This window comes from Parus major, chromosome 23 (assembly GCF_001522545.3).
Source record: "Parus major isolate Abel chromosome 23, Parus_major1.1, whole genome shotgun sequence".
Classification (NCBI taxonomy): Eukaryota; Metazoa; Chordata; class Aves; order Passeriformes; family Paridae; genus Parus; species Parus major.
This window is the reverse complement of record NC_031791.1, coordinates 576,860-597,881: the sequence shown is the minus strand read 5'-3', so window position 1 is coordinate 597,881 and position 21,022 is coordinate 576,860. Positions and strand designations below refer to the sequence as shown.

Below are 21,022 nucleotides of genomic sequence, written 5' to 3'. Positions count from 1 at the left end.
GGGCGATTTTGGAGTATTGGGAGGGTGCTGGAGCTTTTGGGGTGAGCCTGCTGGAGTATTTGGGCATTTAGAGACACTGGGGTGTCTCTCAGCATTTGTCGTGGGGGTGCTGGAGTGTTTGTGGGGATCTGGAACACTGGAGGGGATGCTGGAGTACTTGAGGTGGGGATACTGAAGGGTTGGGGGGATGCTGGAGGACTTGGAGAATTGCTGGAGCATTAAGGAGACTGCTGGAACATTTGAAGCACGGGGGCGGTGCTGGAGCAGTCTAGGGGGTTTTGGAGGACGTGGGGAGATGCTGGAGCACTGAGGTCAGGGCTGGGCTCCCGTGGGCAGGCAGGGTGCCGAGACACGGGATGGGGTGCTGGGATGTGTGGGTGCCGCTCCTGGGCCCTGTGGGTGCCGCTCCTGGGCCCTGTGGGTGCCGCTCCTGGGCCGTGTGGGTGCCGCTCCTGGGCCGTGTGGGTGCCGCTCCTGGGCCGTGTGGGTGCCGCTCCTGGGCCCTGTGGGTGCCGCTCACGGTCGGGAGCCTTGGGAAGGCTCGGGGCAGGCAGCAGGCGGGGCGGACACACGGACAGCCGAGGACGGACACGAGCACCGCTCCCTCCTCTCCCAGCCATGCGCAGCGGCTCCCGCGAGTGTGTAATTTCACCACAGTGCCTAAACGAGGGACAGAAGTAAATTGACCTTTTCACCCGTTTTCCTACCAGGGGGATTATAGCCTGTTTCCTGTTAAATCTCTCCAAGAACTGGCTCCATCCTGCTCATGGGGTGGGGTAGGGAGGGGAGGGGAGGGGAGGACAGACACCCACCCAAAGTGGGGGCTTTCATTTCCCTCCTCATCCCCCTGCACTGCACCTTTTCCACCCCATCCCATCGCTCCACCACCTCTCATCTCATTAAAGTCTTTGGGGTGATTTCACCAACCCTGGGCAAAACCAACGTGGAAAAAATTGCTGGGAGGAAGGAACCGAAGGCGGAGAGTGATAAATATTGAAAGGGTGGGATTTCGATGTAGGCTGCAACAGCTGTGCCGGTTACAGTGTCACACTATCTCTCCACAGGTTTACTGACCCATTTCCATTCACACGGCTGCCAGTATCTTAGCAACTGCAACAGTCCCCCAAGAACAGGCATATTGCCTGCTATTAGTGACTGCTGCAACTGTGTCAAGGTTAGCTCTCTCCCTCCAAGCCCTGCCGGGTTTGTTTTTTGCCCAAAGCCAGCACAGTCTGTTCGGTGACATGTCCCCCGGCAACCATCCTGGGTGTTGGGTGTTCATCTCTGCCATGGAAAACGCCAGCGGGGCTGGAGCAGTTGGTGGGATGGTGGTTGTGGGGTTGGGTGATGGATGGGATGAGGGTTTAGGTGATGGGATGGTTCAGGATGTGGGTTTGGGTGGTGGGCTGGAGCAGGATGCGGGGTGGGGTGTGCTGGGAGATGCTGTAGGGTGTTGGTGCTGGGGTGGGGTGCACAGTGTGTCCCCAAAAATAGGACTGTTGTCATCTGGTTGGGTGTCACTGTCACACCTGTGCAACTCTGAGCCCTGAGAATCTGGAGAGGGTTGGGGCTGCACTGATCCCACTTGGGTACTGGGTGTTCATCCTCTCCATGGAAAATGTCAGCAGGGCTGGAGTGGCTGGTGGAATGTGGAGTGGTGTGGTGGGATGGTGCAGGATGCAGGACTGGCCGGTGGGATGGTGCAGGATGCAGGGCTGGCCGGTGGGATGGTCCAGGATGCAGGGCTGGTTGGTGGGATGGTGCAGGATGCAGGGCTGGCTGGTGGGATGGTGCAGGATGCAGGGCTGGTTGGTGGGATGGTGCAGGATGCAGGGCTGGTTGGTGGGATGGTGCAGGATGCACCTTGGCTGGTGGGATGGAGCAGGATGCAGGGCTGGCTGGTGGGATGGTGCAGGATGCAGGACTGGCCGGTGGGATGGAGCAGGATGCAGGGCTGGTTGGTGGGATGGTGCAGGGTGCAGGGCTGGCCGGTGGGATGGTGCAGGATGCACCTTGGCTGGTGGGATGGAGCAGGATGCAGGGCTGGCCGGTGGGATGGTGCAGGAGGTGGGGCTGGGAGATGCTGCAGGGTGTTCAGGATGGTGTGGGGTACGTAATGTGATCCCCAGAATAGGAGTGTTTTCATCCAGCTGGAATCACCGGCACCCCTGTGCTGCACCGAGCCCCAGGAAGTCACTGGAGGGGGTTGGGGGCTGCACTGATCCTGCTTGGGGTGTCACCCTGCCAGGTTTGCGTCTCACCCAAAGCCAGCATGGGCTGTTTGGTGACATTCCCCCAGCAGCTGTCCTGAGTGCTGGGTGTTCATGGCTGCCATGGGAAATGATGGATGGGAAGTGGGGTGGGGTGGTGGGATGGTGGAGCTCAGCGTGCCGGGGGATGCTGCAGGGCGTTGGGGATGGTGTGGGTGCGTGGCGTGTCCCCAAAAACAGGAGTCTTGTCATCCAGCTGAGTGTCAGCATCATCCTGGCCTCAGCAAATCACCCAGAGGGGACTGGGGCCTGCACTGATGCCAGGGTGTCACAAGCTGGACTGGCCTCATCCCGTGCCCTCAGGGGCTCAGCACTCGCTGGGCATGGGCAGGGGATGGTGCAGGGGCTGCGGTGGCACCCGGGGCTCCGAGGACAGGACAGGTCTGTCCAGGCACCAGCACCAGGCGGTGCCACGTGGGTGACACCCACTGTCACCATCTCTGTTCCCACAGCACCTGGCCCTGAGGGGGAGAGCGAGTGAGAGAAGGAACTTGTGGTGCCTCAGTGTCCCCCAGAAATGTGCGGGGTGGCTGAACCCACACAGCAGGGAGAGGGCGAGCAGCTGGTGCATCCCCAAAACAGCCCACACAGGGAGGGAAACTGAGGCAGGGGACCCCTACCCCGGCAGGCAGAGCTCCTGGGGGCTGAGGAGCAGTGGGGTGGCTGCTGGGGTGGGCAGGGTCCATCCTGAGTGCCCCATGCCGCCAGCCTCCCCCGGCAGCGCTGCAGACAGCAGGCTCCACACCGGCACGGCCGCGGGGACGGCTGCGAGGGAAGCCACAAAAATGATTTAAGGGGCTGGCGGGATTGATTTATTAAGAACAATTAAAAGCGCTAAATACGCTTAGCTCAGCCAGACACCGAGCAGGGAGCCTGGGGGGGAGAGACCTGTCTGCCGGATCCGGAGGGCGCGGCTGGCAGCAGGATACCGGCGGCAGTGCCAGGGGGAAGGGGTTGCACCAGACTGGGGCCGCTGGGCAGAGGAGAGGGGTGCTGGTGGAAAGGCAGTGGAATGGGGTGCAGCACCCTGGGGCTGGGTTGGCATCCAGGGATATCACCCTGGAATGCATTTTCACCCAGGTGAGCATCCCTGCAGTGGGATGAATTCGCACCCAGGGATGGGTTTGCATCCTGGGATGAGCAGTCACCCAGGGCTGGCTTTGTGTCTGTGTTTGTATCTGGGGCTGGGTTTGTGTCCAGGGGAGTGTTTGCACCCCAGCTGGAAGGGCTGGAAGGGATGTCAGGGACCAGGAGGCCCCCAGGGCTGCACTGAGGAGCTTTCAGAGCCAGTGCCAGCTGCAGGATGCCCCGTAGGAGCAGGAAGCCACACTGGGCAGGGTGTTGCTGTCCCAGTCTGACCCTGGGAGCTTTGGCAAAAGGACTCTCCATCAATGGGCACCCACAAGGCTGACACGAGCGTGGGTCCAAGGAGCTCTTGGAGCAGAAACCCCGGAGTGTTGTGACATCTGCAAACCTGCATCCCTCTCAGGAAATCCCAGCTGAAAGTCCTTGGGGGCTGGGAGAGTCCTTGGACGTGTCCAGACCTTCCCAGCCCGGCTCCTCCCAGGCACCAGCGGCGGCTGTGGCGGGATGGGGAGAGCCGGGGTCCCTCCTGGGGTCCCCGGTGCTGTCACCGTGCAGGATGAGCTTCGGCCAGCAGTTCTGTGTCCCGGTGTGCTGCCGGGGTGTTGGGATACCAGGAATGGGGGCAGAGGGCCGTGCCCTGCATTCTTCCCGTCCCAGCGGCTGCCTGCGGTGGGAGCAGTGGTTTTGCTCCCGTTTTCTGGTGCCGTGCAGGATCCGTCCCCTTCACTGGGCTCACCAGGCTGGCTGGAATTTGGGGCGGCAGTGGGGATCCAGGGGATGCTCCGGGACATTGGCTGCCTTCCTCCCCTTGGCTCCTCCCAGGGCCGTCAGGGAGGCGGGGGTCAGGTTTTTAGGTTTGGGTTCAGATCCCCCATACAGAGTCCCCACAACCCTCTCCAGTCACCTCACCTTGGGGCTGGATGTGCCCACGTCCCCATCATCCTTTGGGTTCCTGCTCCAGGAGCCACGCCGGGCACATCCTGCTCACCAAACCCCGCAGCAGCGGAGGGAGCCCCTGCCCTGGCCCCCGGATGGGAGCCCCGGGAGTCAGGAGGTGCTGGGAAAGGTGCTGAATGGGAACAAAAGGTCCGCGGAGCGGCTGGCAGGGGCGAACGGAGCCGGAGGCTTTCTGCTGACCCCGCTCCGGCGGCCCCGGCCCCGGCCCCGGCCCCGGCCTCCTCCCGCCGCCCCCACCCGCTCCTGCCGACGTCAGCGCTTCCCGGCAGCGCTCCCAGGTCTACCTGGAGCTGGCTGAGGTGGAAAAGCCATTTCTGCCTCTGCCCCAGTGCTAATGCCTCTTCCAGCCCTCCCAAAGCCTCACGGGGGGGGTGGGGGGTGGGTGCTCATGCCTTGTGCCCAAGCGTCACCGTGGGGTCAGGTGTCCTTTTCCCATGAGGATGGAGCCGTGGAGAGGTGTGGAGTGTGGAATGAGGTGGGTGGTGGCCATGGTGTGGGTGCTGGGTAGCCCTGTGTGCCCCCCTGCGCTCCCTGGCTGCCATTAGGGCTGGGCACAGGGGATGGAGTGGAGGAGCTGACCAGGGATGGGGGTGACCAGGGATGGGGGTGACCAGGGATGGAGCTGACCAGGGATGGGGGTGACCAGGGCTGGAGGTGGCCAGGGATGGAGGTGACCAGGGATGGGGGTGGCCAGGGATGGGGGTGACCAGGGATGGGGGTGACCAGGGATGGGAGTGGCCAGGGATGGGGGTGACCAGGGATGGAGGCAGCTGCAGATGGAGGTGGCCAGGGATGGGGGTGACCCTGCTCAGCGGCCCTGGCACGGCATTTGCCTCTGTGTTCCTGCTCGCCCGAGTGGTGGCACGGCCACGGGCAGTGGGGAGAGAGCCAGAGGCCACGGGACGAGTGGGCTGCCCACGGTCACCAGCTGGGACACGCCGGGGGAAGGTGGGTGAGGTGACTCTCCCAGAGCCGTGCAGGGGGGGCGGTGGCAGGGGTGGGACGGCCCCAGGGCACTCGGCAGCGGCTCCCCGGGTGCCCCCGGCCCCGCCAGCGCTCCCGCCGCCGGCTGCCCAAGGGTTAACGAGAGTTTGCTGCTCCTGCAGACAATTAGTGACATCTTTGCTGACAACGCCACACTGAGCCTCTGCCGCCTCCCCGGCAGCACCAGCCCGGCCGCCCCCGCGCCCCTCGCGGCCCCCTGTGCGCCGCCTGCCTTCGCCACCGTGGCCCTGCCGTGGTCCAGCCGGCACCGCGCCCCGGCACCGCGCCCCGGCGGCGTTCGGCAGCGGCGGCAGGATTGCAATCCCGAGCGGAGCAGCCGGCTCCCCTCGCTGCCCTCTGACCCGCTGTTGCTGTGGAAACTGCATCCCACGTAGGATTATGGAGCCGGAATCAGCAGGCTCCGAACTCCCCTCCAAATCCAGACGGTCACCGGGGTCCCCCCGCCCGCAGCGCCAGCCCCCCCTGCCCGCGGCGCCTGCGGGGTGCCCGCGGGGTGCCCAGTATCCCCAGTGGGGTGGCATCCGGGTACTGGAGGAGGTGGCAGCAGCACTCCCGTGTCCCCTGGTTTGCACCCACTGGCTGGTGACGCTGCTGAAGATGTTACGGTGTCACCACGAGGCCACCAGCGACCCCTGTCCCATCTGCTCCCTCGTGCCATCGCCTGAGTATCATCTCCCCGTGTGCTATCCCTGCATCGCAGGGGGAGACGGTGGTGGCTAGCAGGACCCTCATCCTCAAACAGCACCCCGGGAACACGGGTCCGCACCGAGGACCCATCCCCAGCACCTCTGAGGGAGCAGCAGGAGCTGGACACCCACCAGAGACCCCCAGAGCCGCAGGGACCGGCAGCGCGGGTCCCCCATGGGGGGAAGGGGTGGGCACGGGGGAGAGCAGAGCCCGTTTGGGGAGCTCTGTGGGCTGCGCTTGTGTCTCAGCATCTCTCCTGCCACCCGAGGAGGTAGGAGCTGAATTAATCGCGATCAATTAGTGCTGCTTGCAGTCCCTGGCTCCCTCCCTGCACCAGCTTTGTGCCGTCACACCCAGCGAGGGGGGCCCGGTGTCCCCCGCAGCACCTGTGTGCCATCGGGGATCGCAGCCCCTGCGGACCTCCAAACGGGGATAGGGGGCAAGCAGGGTGTCCCCCAGCCCGTGTGGCCACGAGAAACATCCTCGCCATCAAATTTGGTGGAGGGGATGAGGAGGGGGCTGCACGAGTCCCTCGAGGTGCCTCTGCCAGGCTGGAGCAGGGTGACGGGGTGTCCAGAACAAGTGTCCGGATCCTGCAGGATACTGCAGCAAATGCCCTGCAATCTGCAGCCGGATGAATCCCACCTTCCTTCCCCCGCAACGTGCTGCCCTGGGCTACAGCTAATCTATTGTGCGCTGGGCTGCAGCCAGCACAAGCTGCAATACAGTAAATCCTTCTGCAGTATCCTGCAAGGGGACCGAGCCCAGCCGCAGCCGCCCGCTGCCGCCAGACAAAGACGGGGGGCCCCCGCGGGGATGGGGCACGGGGCACGAGGGCACCAGAGGGTGGCAGGACCCCTGGCGTCGTGCCGGCGAAGATGGGAGAATGAAGCCCTCGGGCAGGGTGGGAAGTTCTCCAGGGAGTTTTGGGTGGTGCTGTGCATTCTCCTGCCCCCCCAAAATCTGCGGGTAGGGAGATGCTCAGTCCCCTGCGTTTGGGTTTTCCCTAAATGTTGTCACCACCGTGTTCCCCTTTCCACATCCCGATGTGATGCAGGGGTTTCTATGCCCGCCCTTTCCCTGCGCGTGGTGCATCCTTCCCTGTGCCTCAGTTTCCCCGCCAGTATAGGGCCACCAAGCCCCTCAGCCCCCTCCCTCAAGCAGGCTCCATCACATGTGAGCCCCGCTGCCCTTTTCCAGGGGATTTTGCTTGGATACTGTCATTATGGTTATTATTACTATTATTATTATTATTGGGATGTTGGTGGGGCTCTGCGGCTCTGCCGGACCCGTCTTTGGCGAGCAAGGCATCCTTCAAAGGGAAGGCGCTCCGTCACCGCCCCACAGCAGCTGCGTTCTCCTCAATTAGAAGAGGTAATGAAGCAATTTATGGGCATCTACAAAGTGATGTGTGAGTGACAGGCTGTGTACGATCCGCGCCGGGGCTCTGCCGGCAAGTTGTGTTCTTCCAATTTTAATGGAAAGCTCCCCGGCGAGGGGGGAGAGCAAACATTGGTGTGTCTATAGGTGTGTGTGCTCCGAGGGGCCGGCGGTGCCCGTGCGGCGTGGGTGGGTGCAGAGAGACCCGGCTGCTCCGATCCCCATCCCGGGATCGGCACATCCTGAGCCGCCGTGTAACCGGAGATGGGGGCAGCGGGGTGCGAGCCTGGGGCACTACAGGATGCCTGGGTCCTCTGGAGTGGTTGGCTGCAGCTCCCTGTTTCCATCAGCACTCCGGGCGCTGCCCACCCTGCTCCTGCCTCAGTTTCCCCATCCATGTCCCCGCTGCGTGGCACTGGCAGAGCCCTCCTGCACACTCCCCAGCTTTTGGTGGAGCACCGTGGCCTCTCAAGGGGGAGAAAAAACCTTGTTTTGAGGTGAAACCCCAGTGGAGTCCACTGCCACCACCAGGGTTCGGGGTGGGGGTCTGCAGTGCTGTTCAGTGTTTTGGGTGCCTGGGGGGTCCCTGGAGCTCGTGTGTGCTGCCGAGGGGCCTTGTACCTCCAAGTCGCTGTGATCCTGTGTCCACAGAGGTGGGTGCCGCGCCTCCAGGTGCCGGCACACCTGCCTGCGTACCTGTAACACAGCTGTGCGCCCGTCAGTGCGCTCAGCAGTGCCCGTCCGTGTTCCTGGACCTGTCTGTGTGTACCTGTACCTGCTTGTGATGCGTGACCCCCCGTGTTCCTGTACCTGAGTGCGCACCCACCCCACCGCGGGTGTGCCTGACTGCACACGTGTGTGCAAATCCTCCCCCCGCGCGTGTACCTGTGCACACACCTGCATGTGCACAACCATCTTGTGCTCATTCAGGCCTGTCAGTGCCTGCAGCACCCCTATGCCCACATATTTGGGGGTGCCAGGCTGCCGGCGTGATGGGGCAGGGGTTGCCCCCGCCTCCCCACACCCCTGCCCCATCTCGCCGGCGTTGGCATCGTCTCCAGGGGCTCCCACACCCCAGCTCGGCCCCAGCCGGCCGCATCTCCCAGGAAACAGGATCCACAGCCAGGAGTTTCCGCTCAACTCGTGTGTGCCTCCCACAAAAAAAAAAAAAAAGAAAAAAAAGAAAAAGAAAAAAAGGAAAAAACCCACCCTGACACCAGCACGGCCGTTAATCCTGCCCGGCTCATTCTGCTTTTCTTGTCTAGCCAGTTTCTAAAATTGGCCAAGGAAGGCAACTGGCTGCTCTCCCCCCACCCAGACCCCCCCCTCGGTCCCCACCTGGTCGCCCCGGCGCGGTGTCAGCACCTGGACCCCATCACCCCATTGCGGGCGCGGCGGGGCTGCGCTCGGGGGGCGCCGGTGCCCGGCCTGGGGTGTGGGTGGGCACCAGCGGCCCCAGGACCCCGGTGGGCGCATTGTCAGCATCCTCCCGTCCCGGCGGGCGCCCCTTTGCTGCCCTGGGCAGCCCCCCAGCCCCAGCGCCGGGGGAGCATGGCTGTGCCGAGCGAGCCTTCGGCACGGGCACGCGTCCATCTGGCGCCTTCCAAATGTTACTGGCCTCGCAGGATCCCGGCTCCGCTCGGCGTTAACCCGCAGCGCTCCGGTGGGGAGCGGGGGCAGCTGGCCATCGCCGCGGTGACCCCCGGGGGCCCCCAGCAGGGAGTCGGGGGCCGTGCAGCCGCCCAGGGTGACAGTGGCGGGGCCGGGGGTGGCGTGGGCAGCCAGCGGAGCCCCCTCCGCTCCAGCGCGGCCGCGGGTGTTACATGACCCGGCGTGGCCGGCGCTGGGCAGGGACAACACCGGGGCTGTGACTCATGCTGTGGCTATAACAGGGAGCCCGGGGAGGGGGGCCGCGGCCATCTGCGCAGCCTCAGGGCTGCCAGCGAGCTGCGGGGGCCCTGGGGTGCGCTCCCCACAGCACCCCCGGCACCGCCGGGAGCAGCCGGCGCGGGGAGACGCGCGGGCAGACACGGGCGGCACTCCGGGAAGCGCTGGTACCCGAGCTGGCACCCCGGTGGACGGGCGCTGGTGTGTCCCGTAGCCTCCCGCGGGCAGGGACAGGGCAGAGCAGGGGGCCCGGAGGCTGCTCGCCTCCCGCGCCGGCTCGACGGGGCGGGGGAACAAAGCTGGCACCGAGGGAAGAGCTAAATTTAGCCGGTTTCCCTGCTAGCTCTGAACTGCGGCGCTGGGCTCCAGCCGGCCGAGGTGCCACCATTGCTGCGGTCCATCTGTCGAGCCGTTCCCCAGCCCTCCAGAGCCCCCCCAAGCCGGGGAGGGGGGTCAGACCCCTCCAAGACCAAGGGGTTTGGGGGCTGTCTCCGTGCTGAGCGATGCCACTGGGGTCACCTGAGTGCCCCCAGCATCCGGGGGACAGCGGGGCACCCGCGTCTGTGGGGTGGTAGGGGAGGGTCCTTGCACGAGGGAAGAAGGGGCTCTTGACTGGTGGGATGATTGTGGGGTGAAACAGTCGCTGGAGGGAGGTTGGCTGTTGTGGGGAGATGGTTTCTCGCAGGGGAGATGGGCATTACGGGGAGATGGTCTTCGAGGGGTAATAGTCACTGAAGGGGAAATGGTCATTGAGGTGGAGATGGTCCTTGCAGGGAAGATGGTTGTGGCAGGAGAGATGGTCCTTGTGGGCAAGGTGGTGCTTGAAGGCGACGGGGTTCTTGCAGGGGAGAGACCTTGCAGGGCAGATGATTTCTTATGGGGGAATGGTCATGGCAAGAGAGATGGCCATTGCAGGGGAGATGGTCCTTTCAGGGGAGGTGGTCAATGGCTGCTGCAGGTGAGGTGGGGGAGATGGTTTTGTGCAGGGAAGATGGTCCTTGCCTGGAAGGTGTTTCAGGATAGATCATTTCTCCAGGGAAAGATGGTCCTTGCAAGGGAGATGGTTTCTGGCAGCAGCAGGAACAGGGGCCTGACCAGGCATCCCCACCTCTGCCCACCTCAAGGGCACCTCTGACAGCACCATCCCCAGCAGCGTGGGGGTGTCCCTGGGGTCCCTGTCACCGGGACCAGGGGGATTGCAGGGAAATGAGCTCCCCAGCCACCTTCCTGCAGCTGTGGCTTACGAGGAGATGTCAAGACTTTTGGCACCCCTTGTTTATAGCCCAGTGGTCCTAGATCCTGTCTCCCAGTGCCAGGGCCGGTGTCTGGGCCTGCCCTGGGGATGTGACACCCTGGGATGATGTGAGGGCAGAACCAGCTATGTTTGCACCACGTGCCAGCCAATCCCTTCCTGGCACTGCCGTCCCTGCAGCATCCCCGCAGCACGCTGGGGGGACACATCCCCTCACCAGCTCCCTGCTTGGGGGGCACCCCAAAAAAACCTCCCATAGCCCCACAAAGGGAACTGGCGGCCAAGCAGCTCATCTGGACCCGTTACCTAAGATGAAACCCAGGCGCCATCTGCTCCATCTCCTAATTAAAGAGCATGGCAGAGGAGTCAGGGCAGCGGGGGGACGTGGTGACAGCAAGGGGGGATGTGACAGCGGGGTTCCAGCCATGGGGTGACAACTGAAGGAAGGGTCAGGGCTGTCTGCAGGTGGCTGTGTGCCCCAGCACCCATCTGTGCCCACCCTGCTGAAGCCCTGGCTCTTGCCCTGCTCCCAGTCACAGGGTCCCCAAGGTGGGTGGGTGCTCTGGGAGCTGCCAGTGGTGCCCAGAGAGGACCCCAAACACCCCTGGTGCCGATGGGTGCCCCACTTCAGAGGAGGGCAGGGTGCTGGCAGGGGATGAGGTGTGGGGAGGAGGAGGAGGGAGCAGGACCCGGCTGCTTTGGGGTCTGTGGTGCTGAATTAGAGGGGATGTGGAGGTTGGCGTGGAGGGGGTGAAGGCGGAGGGACCCCCCGCGTGGCTCTGGGAGGCGGTGGCCGCTGGGGGCTGGCTGGGGAACACGGAAACCCTCGGCGAGCGCCTGCCAGGAAGCTGTCACTGGAGGGGATTTTCCATTGGTGTCAGCAGGCGCAGGACGGGCTGGGGGGAACTCGTGGGGCGGGGGTTGGGGGCGCCTGGGAGGGGACCGGGAGGGTGCGAGGGACGGGGCGCAGAGGGGACAAAGCTCCCCAGGGGTGCGGGGTGTGGGGGGGTCGAAGGGGAGTTGCACCCCCGTGGTGCCCCCAGATGGGGAACAGGGGAGGAAAAGCAGCGCGGTGTGTGAGTGTGAGTGTGCAAGGGAGAGGCACGGCCACGGCGTCCCCGTGTGACACGAGTGGGACACCCCGATGCCACTCGGGGGAGCGGAGGGGGCAAGCAGGGCACCCCTGCAGTGGAAAGCCAGCTGTGCACACAGGACACGGTGACAGCGGGAACCGGAGACGCCCATGCGGGGGTCTTTAAGGCCACCCCAAACCTTCGCAGCGCCCCGCGGCACCCAGGGACCCCCGAAGCAATGGAGGGGGGGGAATAGGGAGGACGCCCCTTCCCCGCCGCTGCCGCCGCGGGCGGCTAGGCCAGCGTGTCCCCATCTGTGTGGCGGCTGTGTCCCTGCCGCCTGCCTGTCTCCCGGTGGCATCTCCGGCCCCACCCTGACGTCTGGGTGGCCTCGGAGCCGGGCACCAAACCACGTCCGTGTCCTGCGGGGCCATCCCTCCATCCCCCCCGCCGCCGCGCCGGTGCCAAGGCGGCCCCTCCGTGCCCGCCCTGTGCCAGCGCTGAGGGCCGGGGCCGGCTGCCAGCAGCCTCGGGGAGCTTTGGGGGGCTTGGGGGCGCCTGCAGCCCCCTGCACACTGATGCTGCCACCCCACGGCACCCTTTCCACCAAAGCGGGAGCTGGGGGGCCGGGTTGGACGGGGCTTGGAGCAGCCGGGTCTAGTGGAAGGTGTCCCTGCCCACGGCAGGGGGCTGGAAGGAGATGGGCTTTAAGGCCCCTTCCAACCCAAACCATTCCATGATTCTGATTCCTCTCGCCGCCAACCTCCGTCAAGCCTGAAACCGTTAAACTAATTAAAGCTTTGCAGCAGCAGGATTAAGCCCGGGCAGGGGAGGTGGGAGCCCAGGTAGTCGATTAGTTCACCAGGCGAGGATATTGGATTTCTGCGAGGCGAGTCAGCAGTCTTCGGGGGCTGTTATCTTTGCAGGGCTGCGGGGTCAGGAGGTGGGAAGCGGAGGTGACTGCAATCTCGCCCGCTTCATCCCCCCGCTCTTCATCCTCACCCCCCCGGCCCCGCCGCAGCACCCGGTCTGGCCGGCTCTCCCCCGCCCGCGGCGCCCATCTCTATCTCTCCTTCTCCCTCCGTCCCTCCTCGCTTGTGTGGTCTCGGCTGGTGTTTTGTAACCAGCGAGGAGAAAAAAAAAAAAAAAAAATTAAAGAATTTTTTTTTTAAAAAAGGGGAAAAATAAAAAAATAAGGAAAAAGGCCCTACCCCTGGCGAGGAAGCCAGGAATGGCGAGGTCCGGAGAGCCTAATGGGAAACATGTGGCGGCTGCCTGGGGCTGAGCGGGGAGGTGAAAGTGAGCGCGGCGGCGCGGCGAACATCCCGGTGCTCCCCGCCGCCCCCCGGCAGCTCCTCCGCAGCACAGCCCCCTCCCCAGCGCCGCTGCCGGGCTCCCACCTGCGCTCCACACCGGGCGGGGCGGGGGGCGGTGGGGGCCGCCTGCCCCGTGCTGGGGGGTGCTGGGGGGTGCAGGTGGGCCCCGCTGTGCAGGGACGGGGCGAGGGCGGAGTCCCGGCGCGGGGAGCTTCCCCCGCGTGTCACGGGACACGTGGCCCCCCGTGGGACCGAGGACAGGGGCCGGACACCGGTGGTGTGGGGTAAGAGCCGCGGCGTGCGCCCAGCGCCCGCGGGGCTGCACACCGGGGATGAACGCGGGCACCGCAGAACGCGCAGGGCGCGGGCATGGGGTGTCCAGAGACCCCCCACGCCCCGCTGGGGACCCCACGGGCGTCCCGCCGCGTTTGCCAAAGCACCCGCAGCTCCGTGCGCCACGGACACGCCGGGGGACGGCGGCGCAGAGCCGGGGGCCGCACCCCGACACCCCCCGGCACCCCGAACCTCCGCGGCGAGCCGAGCGCAGCGTGTGCAGCGGGGAGCAGCTCTCGGCGGCTGTTCTGGAAAACCTCCCGTTTGTTTCCTTCCTGCCTGCCTCCCCTCCTACAGCTCCCTGGGCACACCAGCAGCCTCAGCAGAGACGAGACCGGTCTTTCTAGCACATATTTTCCTGCTCCACACAGCCCTTGGTGTAACTTTACACCGAGGTGCCCGCATCTCTGCGGTGCCAGCGCTGCGCCCAAAGGCTGGCGGGGAGACGGGGAAAGGGGGGGATGCCGATGGACTGACAGGTTTGAATTCTCTTTCCCTGCCTTGTTGATAAGTTGTCACGCTAATCCAGACACCGGGAAGAGCCTGGATCACGCCGAGCGGCTGCGTGTGTGTGTCTGCGGGTGTGTGCTGGGGGAGGGAGCCAACCGGCAGGGATTCACACGCGGCGCTGGGGAGGGAAGACAGGCGGACGTGCTGGCATGGGGAGATTGCGAGGGGCTGAGGGGCTCCACCGTGCCCCCCTGTTCCGCATGGGCAGCGGCTTTGGGTGCCTCGACCTCCTGCAGGAGAGTGGGGGGGAGGGGGGGGCAGAGCTTTCTGCACACGCGTGAGCAACGCGCACATCCGTGTGGATGCGCACACGCGTGCCTACAGCCTGCCGGGGAGATGCTCCCCCTAGTACGGGCAGCCCCCGGTTCAAGGCACGGACACGGTGGGGAGGAAAGGGTCGTCCCGCCCCAAATCGCCACCCCGGGCATCCCGTGATGGGGCAAAGGGCACAGCGTGGGTGTCCCCGTGCGCCGCGGCTTCGAGGGGGAGGCGTCAACGGGTGGCACACGGTGTGCCCAACCCTGCGGGCACCCACGGCAGCCGGGGCAAGCGGCGCTCCCAGGGGAGGGGGCTGCTGGCTGATGCGCGGGGGTCTCTCTCGAGCAGATGGGAGCTCGGTCGCCTGCCAGCCCCTCGCACTGGAGAACGGCGCCAGCCCGCCAGCCGAGTGGTTCCCGCGTGCCCAGGGCTCCGGCCCCCGCCAGCCCGGCAGCGACGGCGACAGCAGGAGCTTCCGAGTGAACCTACACTGCAAACACCCCCGAAACAGGTACCGGGGGGCCTCAGCCCACAAACGGGGTGCGGCACCAAGGCGGGGTCGGCGGCACATCTCGGCGCGGATGTTCTGTCCATCCCTGTCTGGGAGATGGATGGATGGATGGGCGAGGGGCTCCCCGGCTCTGCACAGCCTCCCGGCCTGGGATTTTGGGGTGAACTGCAGCCCCCTGGGAGTGCAGGGTGGGCTGTGCAGTGGGCACGTGGTGCCCGGCACCCACCCGTGAGTGCCCGAGTCACCCCACCGCCTCCCTCGCTATACCCCATTCCAACGAGGGGAAACTGAGGCAGGCGCCACAGAGGGGCGTCCCGGCGAGGGGCGGGGTGGCATCGGACAGCGTCACCGCGGGTGAGGATTGCAGCTGTGCCTGGGGTGTCCGCGGGTGGGTGGGAGCCGGGGGGATGTGGGGGCGGGATGTGCTGAGCCGCCTCCTCGGGCCGAGACCCCCCCGCGTGTCCGGAGCGCGGCTCGCCGGGGACACCTAGCGGCAGCGCCACCGAAGGACCCCCGCCACCCCCGCCCCACCGCGGGGGAGCTGCTGCTGGTGCGGATGGGAGGGGGGCGTAAACCTGTCCCCTCTGTCCCCCAGATCACAGGCAGCCTCCCCCTCTTTGCCCACCCGCCCGCAGCCCCCACGCCACGGTGATGGGCGGCCGTGGGAGCTCGGGAGGATCAGCCCTGGAATGTCCCGTGGAGGGACTGGCACAGGGGTGCTGGGCACTTAAGTGAGCCCCCCCGCACGTGGGGCTGACCCTGCACACCCCTTCCTTTGCAGAGAGCTCAAGTGCAATAGCAGGAGCAGCAGCAAAGCCGAGGGTAAGTTCCAGCCCTCAGACCTCCCCACAGCCGCCCAAACTCCGCCCCTGTGGAGGGCTGGGAAAACCCAGACCCTCACCGGAACAGGCTCCCCCTCTTCACCCGGGAGGGGGCTCCGTGCTGGAGTCTGGCACGGGTGGTCCTGGTGTGGGGAGGACATCCAGCCCCCCGCTCCTGGGCTGGGGAAGGCATCCAGCTCCCCCGAGTCCCCGTTCTCCCAGCCGTGAGCAGGGCTGTCACATTCCTGCGGTGCCAGCAGGGTCCTTGCTGGTGACAGGACAGAGGAAGCTGGGGGATGGATATGGACACCTCATCCCTGAGAACGGGGGGATGGAGTGAGGCTCTGCTGGCTGTTTTTCCCTGGAAGTGCCTGCGGAGCCTCACTGTCCCCCTCTCTGCCGCCCGTAGGTCCTGGTGTCACCTTCCCTGACCCCCATGTCAGCAACTGCTCGGCCAAGCGGCACGCGGGGGAGGAGGAGGTCAGGATGCGTGTGAAGCCCCCGGGCCCAGTGGTAACGACCAGCGTTGTGCGTGGCTCGCCCGACTACGTCCGAGAGCCCAAATTCTACCCGCCGGGACACCCGGTGCAGCGGCCCCCAGCCTGCCCGGCCGAGAAGGCGTTATCCTGCAGCGTGCTCAGCTTCCCTGAGGGGTCGTGCCCCGCGCTCGGCCGGGAGCACCAGGCAGGCTCGCTGCTGCACGGCGACCCGGCCGACCGCTGCCAGAGCGTCCACGGGGGCACCAAAGCGGCCGAGGACCTGCTGGGCTGCGCCGGGGAGCCCCGGATCCTGGGGGGCAGCGCGGAGGAGGCATCCGCCCGCGACCGGGCGCCCAAAACCTTCCCCAACGCGACACTGGCCTCGGGCCGCTGCAACGTAGACAGCATCCTCGCCTTGCTCCGGAGCAAGTGCGGCAACGGGCACATCAACCTCCACCCCGTGGTGCAGCTCATCGACATCATGAAGGACCTCAACCGCCTCTCCGAGGACCTCAAGAACAGCGGGGTGCACCTGGACTGTGGCAGCCTCCGCGGTGGCGGCGGGGCTCACGAGGACAGCCGCCTCCTGCCCGCTGACCGTGACCTCCAGTACAGCTTCTTCTCCTCGCCCTCCTTGGCCAACAGCATCCGCAGCCCCGAGGAGCGGGGGGTGCTCCTCAAATCCGACCCGTCGCGGCACCCCCGGCCCCCGGCGCGTGATGGAGAAGCTGATGGAGGCGGGGGGAGCGCCCCGCAGCCCCCAGGACACAGTGTGGGTGTGGGGGATGTCTCCAAAGCTCCGGCGGATGAAGCCGGCTGCTCCCAGCCCGATGCCAGCGATTACTCGGAGCTGGCCGAGGCGGACATCCTGAACGAGCTGGCCTCCCTGGCTTGCCCGGGGACGCAGCTGCTGGAGTCGCAGGCGATGGAGCCGCAGCCCCAGTTGCTGCCAGCCCAAGAGCTGGACTCCCAATCCCGGCTGTTGGATTCCCAGTCCCTGGAGTCACAGCCTCAGCTGCTTGATTCGCAGAGCCTGGAGCCGCTGCCAGAGTCGCTGGAGCTGCAAAACCTGGAGCCGCTGGGGCTGCAGTCGCTGGAGCCGCTCTCCGAGTCACTGGAGCTGCAGTCGCTGGAGCCTCTGTCCGAGTCGCTGGAGCTGCAGTCGCTGGAGCCACTGGCGGAGCCCCTGGGGCTGCAGACCCTGGAGCCGCTGCCCGGAGCGCTGGAGCCGCCGCTGCTGCCCACCGAGCCCTCGCTGCTGGAGCCGCAGCCCCTGGGAACCGTCTCGGAGCTGCTGGAGGCGCAGCCGGGCGCTGGGGACCCTCTGCGGCCCCACGGGCTGCAGCCCCGGCTCGGGGGGTGTCCCCTGAGCACCATGGTGAAGCGGGGCCCCTGCGGGGGCCGGGGGGGCGGGCGCTGCGGCGAAGATCACCGCAAGTACGCCCTGCGCCGGACAGATAAGCCAAAGATGCTGTGCCGCCGGAGGAGGGCGGGCCGAGGGCGCCGGGTGGACGTCACCCCCGAGAGCCGCGTCCTGTCCCCCCTCGCCCTGCCCACCGAGATGCCCCCCGGGCCCGAGGAGCCCGACACCCCAGTGCTGAGCCCCCCGCCGCCACCGAGCCCCACCACGCTGGACCCCAACGAGATGCCCAAAGCCCCCCCGGCAGGGAAGAAGAGCAAGTGCCGGGGGGTGAGGAAGATGGTGGTGAAGATGGCCAAGATCCCCGTGTCCCTGGGGAGGAGGAACAAGACCACCTACAAGGTGTCATCGCTCAGCAGCAACTTGAACCTGGAGGGGAAGGAGCTGGCAGCCAGCAGCTCCATGGAGCCCACGCCGCTGCTCAAGATGAAGAACAATGGGCGCAACGTGGTCGTGGTGTTCCCCCCCGGCGAGATGCCCATTATCCTGAAGCGAAAGAGGGGCCGGCCTCCCAAAAACCTGCTGCTGGGCCAAGCCAAGCCCAAGGAGCCCACCCCGGAAGTGAAGAAGAGGAGGAGGAGGAAGCAGAAGCTGGCCTCGCCCCAGCCCTCCTACATCGCCGACACCAATGACAGCAAAGCCGACTACTCGGACGTGTTGGCCAAGTTGGCCTTCCTGAACCGGCAGAGCCAGTGCTCGGGGCGCTGCTCGCCGCCCCGCTGCTGGACCCCCAGCGAGCCCGAGTCCATCCACCAAGCCCCCGACACTCAGAGCATCTCCCACTTTCTGCACCGCGTCCAGGGCTTCCGCCGGCGCGGCGGCAAGGCGGGGGGCTTCGGTGGGCGCGGGGGGAGCCACGCCGCCCGCGCCGCACGCTGCTCCTTCAGCGATTTCTTCGAGGGCATCGGGAAGAAGAAGAAAGCCCCCAGCGCCCTCCACGCTGACCCCGTGCACCCCCGCAAGCGCGGCCGGCTGGAGCCCGATCCTGTGGGAAAACCCAAGCGCAAGCGACGGGCGCGCAAGAACGGGGCGCTGTTCCCCGAGCCCAGCTCCGGGCAGAGCTTCGGGGACGGCCCCGCCGCGGAATGGCCCGGGGGGGAGAAGGGCAGCCCCTGGGCCCCCCACCACGGCCACCCCGGCGGCCAGGCCGGACGCAACGGCGGCTACCAAGGGGCCGAGGCGAGACCTTTCCACGCCGCGGGGCTGGAGTCGGGCTCCTCCGGCCGCGCCGGTTTCTACGCCGGCAGCGCGCCGTCCTCGCAGACGGAGAGCGGGCCGGAGCGGCACAGCCTCTTCACCGGATACTTCCGCTCCTTGCTGGACTCGGACGACTCCTCCGACCTGCTGGACTTCGCCCTGTCCGCGTCCCGCTCCGAGTCCCGTAAATCGGCGGCCGCCTACACGGCGCCCCCGGCCGCGCTGCCCGGCCAGCGGGGCATGGCTGCCTACACGGCCCGCGGGGGCAAAGTGCCTGCGGCCAGCCCTGCGGCCGAAGCCGCCTTCCACGCGGCCATGCAAGGCCGGCCGGCCTTCCCGCCCGGCCGCGCCTCCGGCGGCTACGGCGTGACACAAAGCTCGTCGGAGTGCCGGGGCACCGAGTCCTTCCCCAAACTGGCCCCGCCATCGGCCGTGTCCCGGTCGCCCACGGCTCACCCGGCCGCCAGCGGCACCCCCGGCTACTCCCCGTACGGCAGCTACGGCAGCGCCGGGCAGAGCGTGGCGCCCGCCAGTGTGTTCCCGGCAGGAAAGCAGTACCCGTCAGCACAGGACTGCCCCAACAGCAAGGACTGCAGCTTCGCCTACGGCAGCGGCAGCAGCCTCCCGTCCTCGCCCAGCAGCGCCCACAGTGCCGGCTACGCGCCACCAACAGCTGGTCCCAGTTTGCCGCTGGGAAAAGCCGCCTTCTTCAACAGTGCCGAGCAGGGGGGGCAGTTCTCCAGCGCCGCGCACACCCCCCTGCGCTGCGACAGCCGGGCCAGCACCGTCTCGCCCGGCGGCTACATGGTGCCCAAGGGCTCGGCATCCTTCCAGCCCTCGCCTGAAAACTGCCGGCAGTTCCCCAGCGCTGCGCCGTGGGCCTTCCGGCAAGGCTATGGTGGCTTGGATTGGAGCTCGGAAGCCTTCAGCCAGCTCTACAACCCGGGCTTCGAGTGCCACCTCAACGAACCCAATGTCATCCTGGACATCTCCAACTACACCCCGCAGAAAGCCAAGCAGCAGACGGTCTCCGAGACCTTCTCCGAGTCCTCCTCTGACAGCACCCAGTTCAACCAGCCGGCTGGTTACCGGCGCGCCAACAGCGAGGCGTCCTCCAGCGAGGGCCAGTCCAGCCTCTCCAGCCTGGAGAAGCTGATGATGGACTGGAATGAGGCATCCTCTGCCCCTGGCTACAACTGGAACCAGAGCGTCCTCTTCCAGAGTAACTCTAAGCCCGGTCGAGGCCGACGGAAGAAGGTGGATATGTTCGACACCTCCCACCTGAGTTTCTCTTCCTCTTCCTCTTCTTCCTCTGTGTACCCCTCCAAGAGGAACACAGGACCCCGGCAGCCCCGGGGTTCCCGCGGGGCTTGTGCCTCCAAGAAGGAGAGGGGGACGGGCAAAGCCAAGTTCCCCACCAAGTCACAGGCGGTGAACCCCCTCTTCCAGGAGAGCACGGACCTGGGCTTGGACTACTACAGCGGGGACAGCAGCATGTCCCCCCTGCCCTCCCAGTCCCGGGGCTTCGGGGTGGGGGAGCGGGACCCCTGCGACTACACCGGCCCCTACTCCATGAACCCCTCCACCCCCTCAGACGGGACCTTCGTCCAGGGGTTCCAGAGCGACTCCCCTGGTTTGGGGCAGCCGGATTTGGAGAGCAAGCACTTCCCTGCCCTCCCACACCAGCTGGCAGCCCCCGGCCAGCAGACTGTGTTTGAGGCCGGTTTGCAGAAAGCCTTCTCGCCCAACTGCTCCCCGACCTTGGCCTTCAAGGAGGACCTCCGGGCGGGCAGCATCCGAAAGCTGCCCGCCTGCGACTCGCTCAAACACAGCATGCAGGGGGGGGCCCTGCCGCACGCCCCGCACCTGGCGTGCCGCGACCTCCCCATGCCTCAACCGCACTACGACTCCCCCAGTTGCAAAAATCCCCCGTACTGGTATTCCCCCAACGCCAGCACGCGCAGCCCTTCCTACGACGGCAAGGCGGGCACCGGGATGCTGGTAGACTTCATGGGCAGGACAGACCCCCCGTGTCTGAACCCCCACCTGAGCAGCCCGAGCGGCACCCACCCCTCCAAGGGCGAGAAGGAGCCCTTGGAGATGTCCCGGGCTCACCACCGAGGACCCTACGCTTGTCCCTTGATCAATGACTTGAACATCTCCCCCGTACCGAGAGACTCAATGTTGCAGCTGCAGGACAACTACAGGTACCCCAGTTTTGCACCCCAAGGGCACCCCGTCATGGCCCCCAGCCAGAAGAGCGGGTTTTTGGGACCCATGGTAGAGCAACAACACCCCGAGGACACTTTTACGGTCACCTCATTGTAGTGTCTGCTGATGTGCCAACCGGACAACGAGGTTTTGTTACAGGGTAGGTGGGGGAGAACCTGGGGGTGAGGGTGGCAGAGGGGGACACAGGGGACCCTCAGGGCCCTTCTCATCGTGTCCCTCTCTCTCCATGTTGTGTTTCTCTTTCAGAGGTAATTTAGCCAGCACTTTTTTCTGGAACACTTTTCAAGTTCTGTATTTAACTGGGATTGGAACTGTTTGTTTGTTTTCTAAAAAAAAAAAAAAAAAAAA

The 21,022-nt window shown here is 66.0% G+C and overlaps 1 protein-coding gene across 1 annotated transcript; it reads left to right on the top strand.

Moving 5' to 3' along the window:
* Window positions 1-819: 819 nt before the first annotated feature.
* Window positions 820-21,022, top strand: AHDC1 (AT-hook DNA binding motif containing 1). Its single transcript, XM_033519596.1, has 5 exons — window positions 820-1,174; window positions 14,363-14,525; window positions 15,307-15,347; window positions 15,756-20,813; window positions 20,921-21,022. Exon 4 carries the CDS (start codon window positions 15,833-15,835, stop codon window positions 20,768-20,770), a length of 4,938 nt encoding a protein of 1,645 aa, XP_033375487.1. The 5' UTR covers window positions 820-1,174; window positions 14,363-14,525; window positions 15,307-15,347; window positions 15,756-15,832; the 3' UTR covers window positions 20,771-20,813; window positions 20,921-21,022.

Bases quoted from the DNA above. Each gene is read 5' to 3' on its own strand.
- AHDC1 (XM_033519596.1), top strand. From the start codon at position 15,833: ATGCGTGTGAAGCCCCCGGGCCCAGTGGTAACGACCAGCGTTGTGCGT.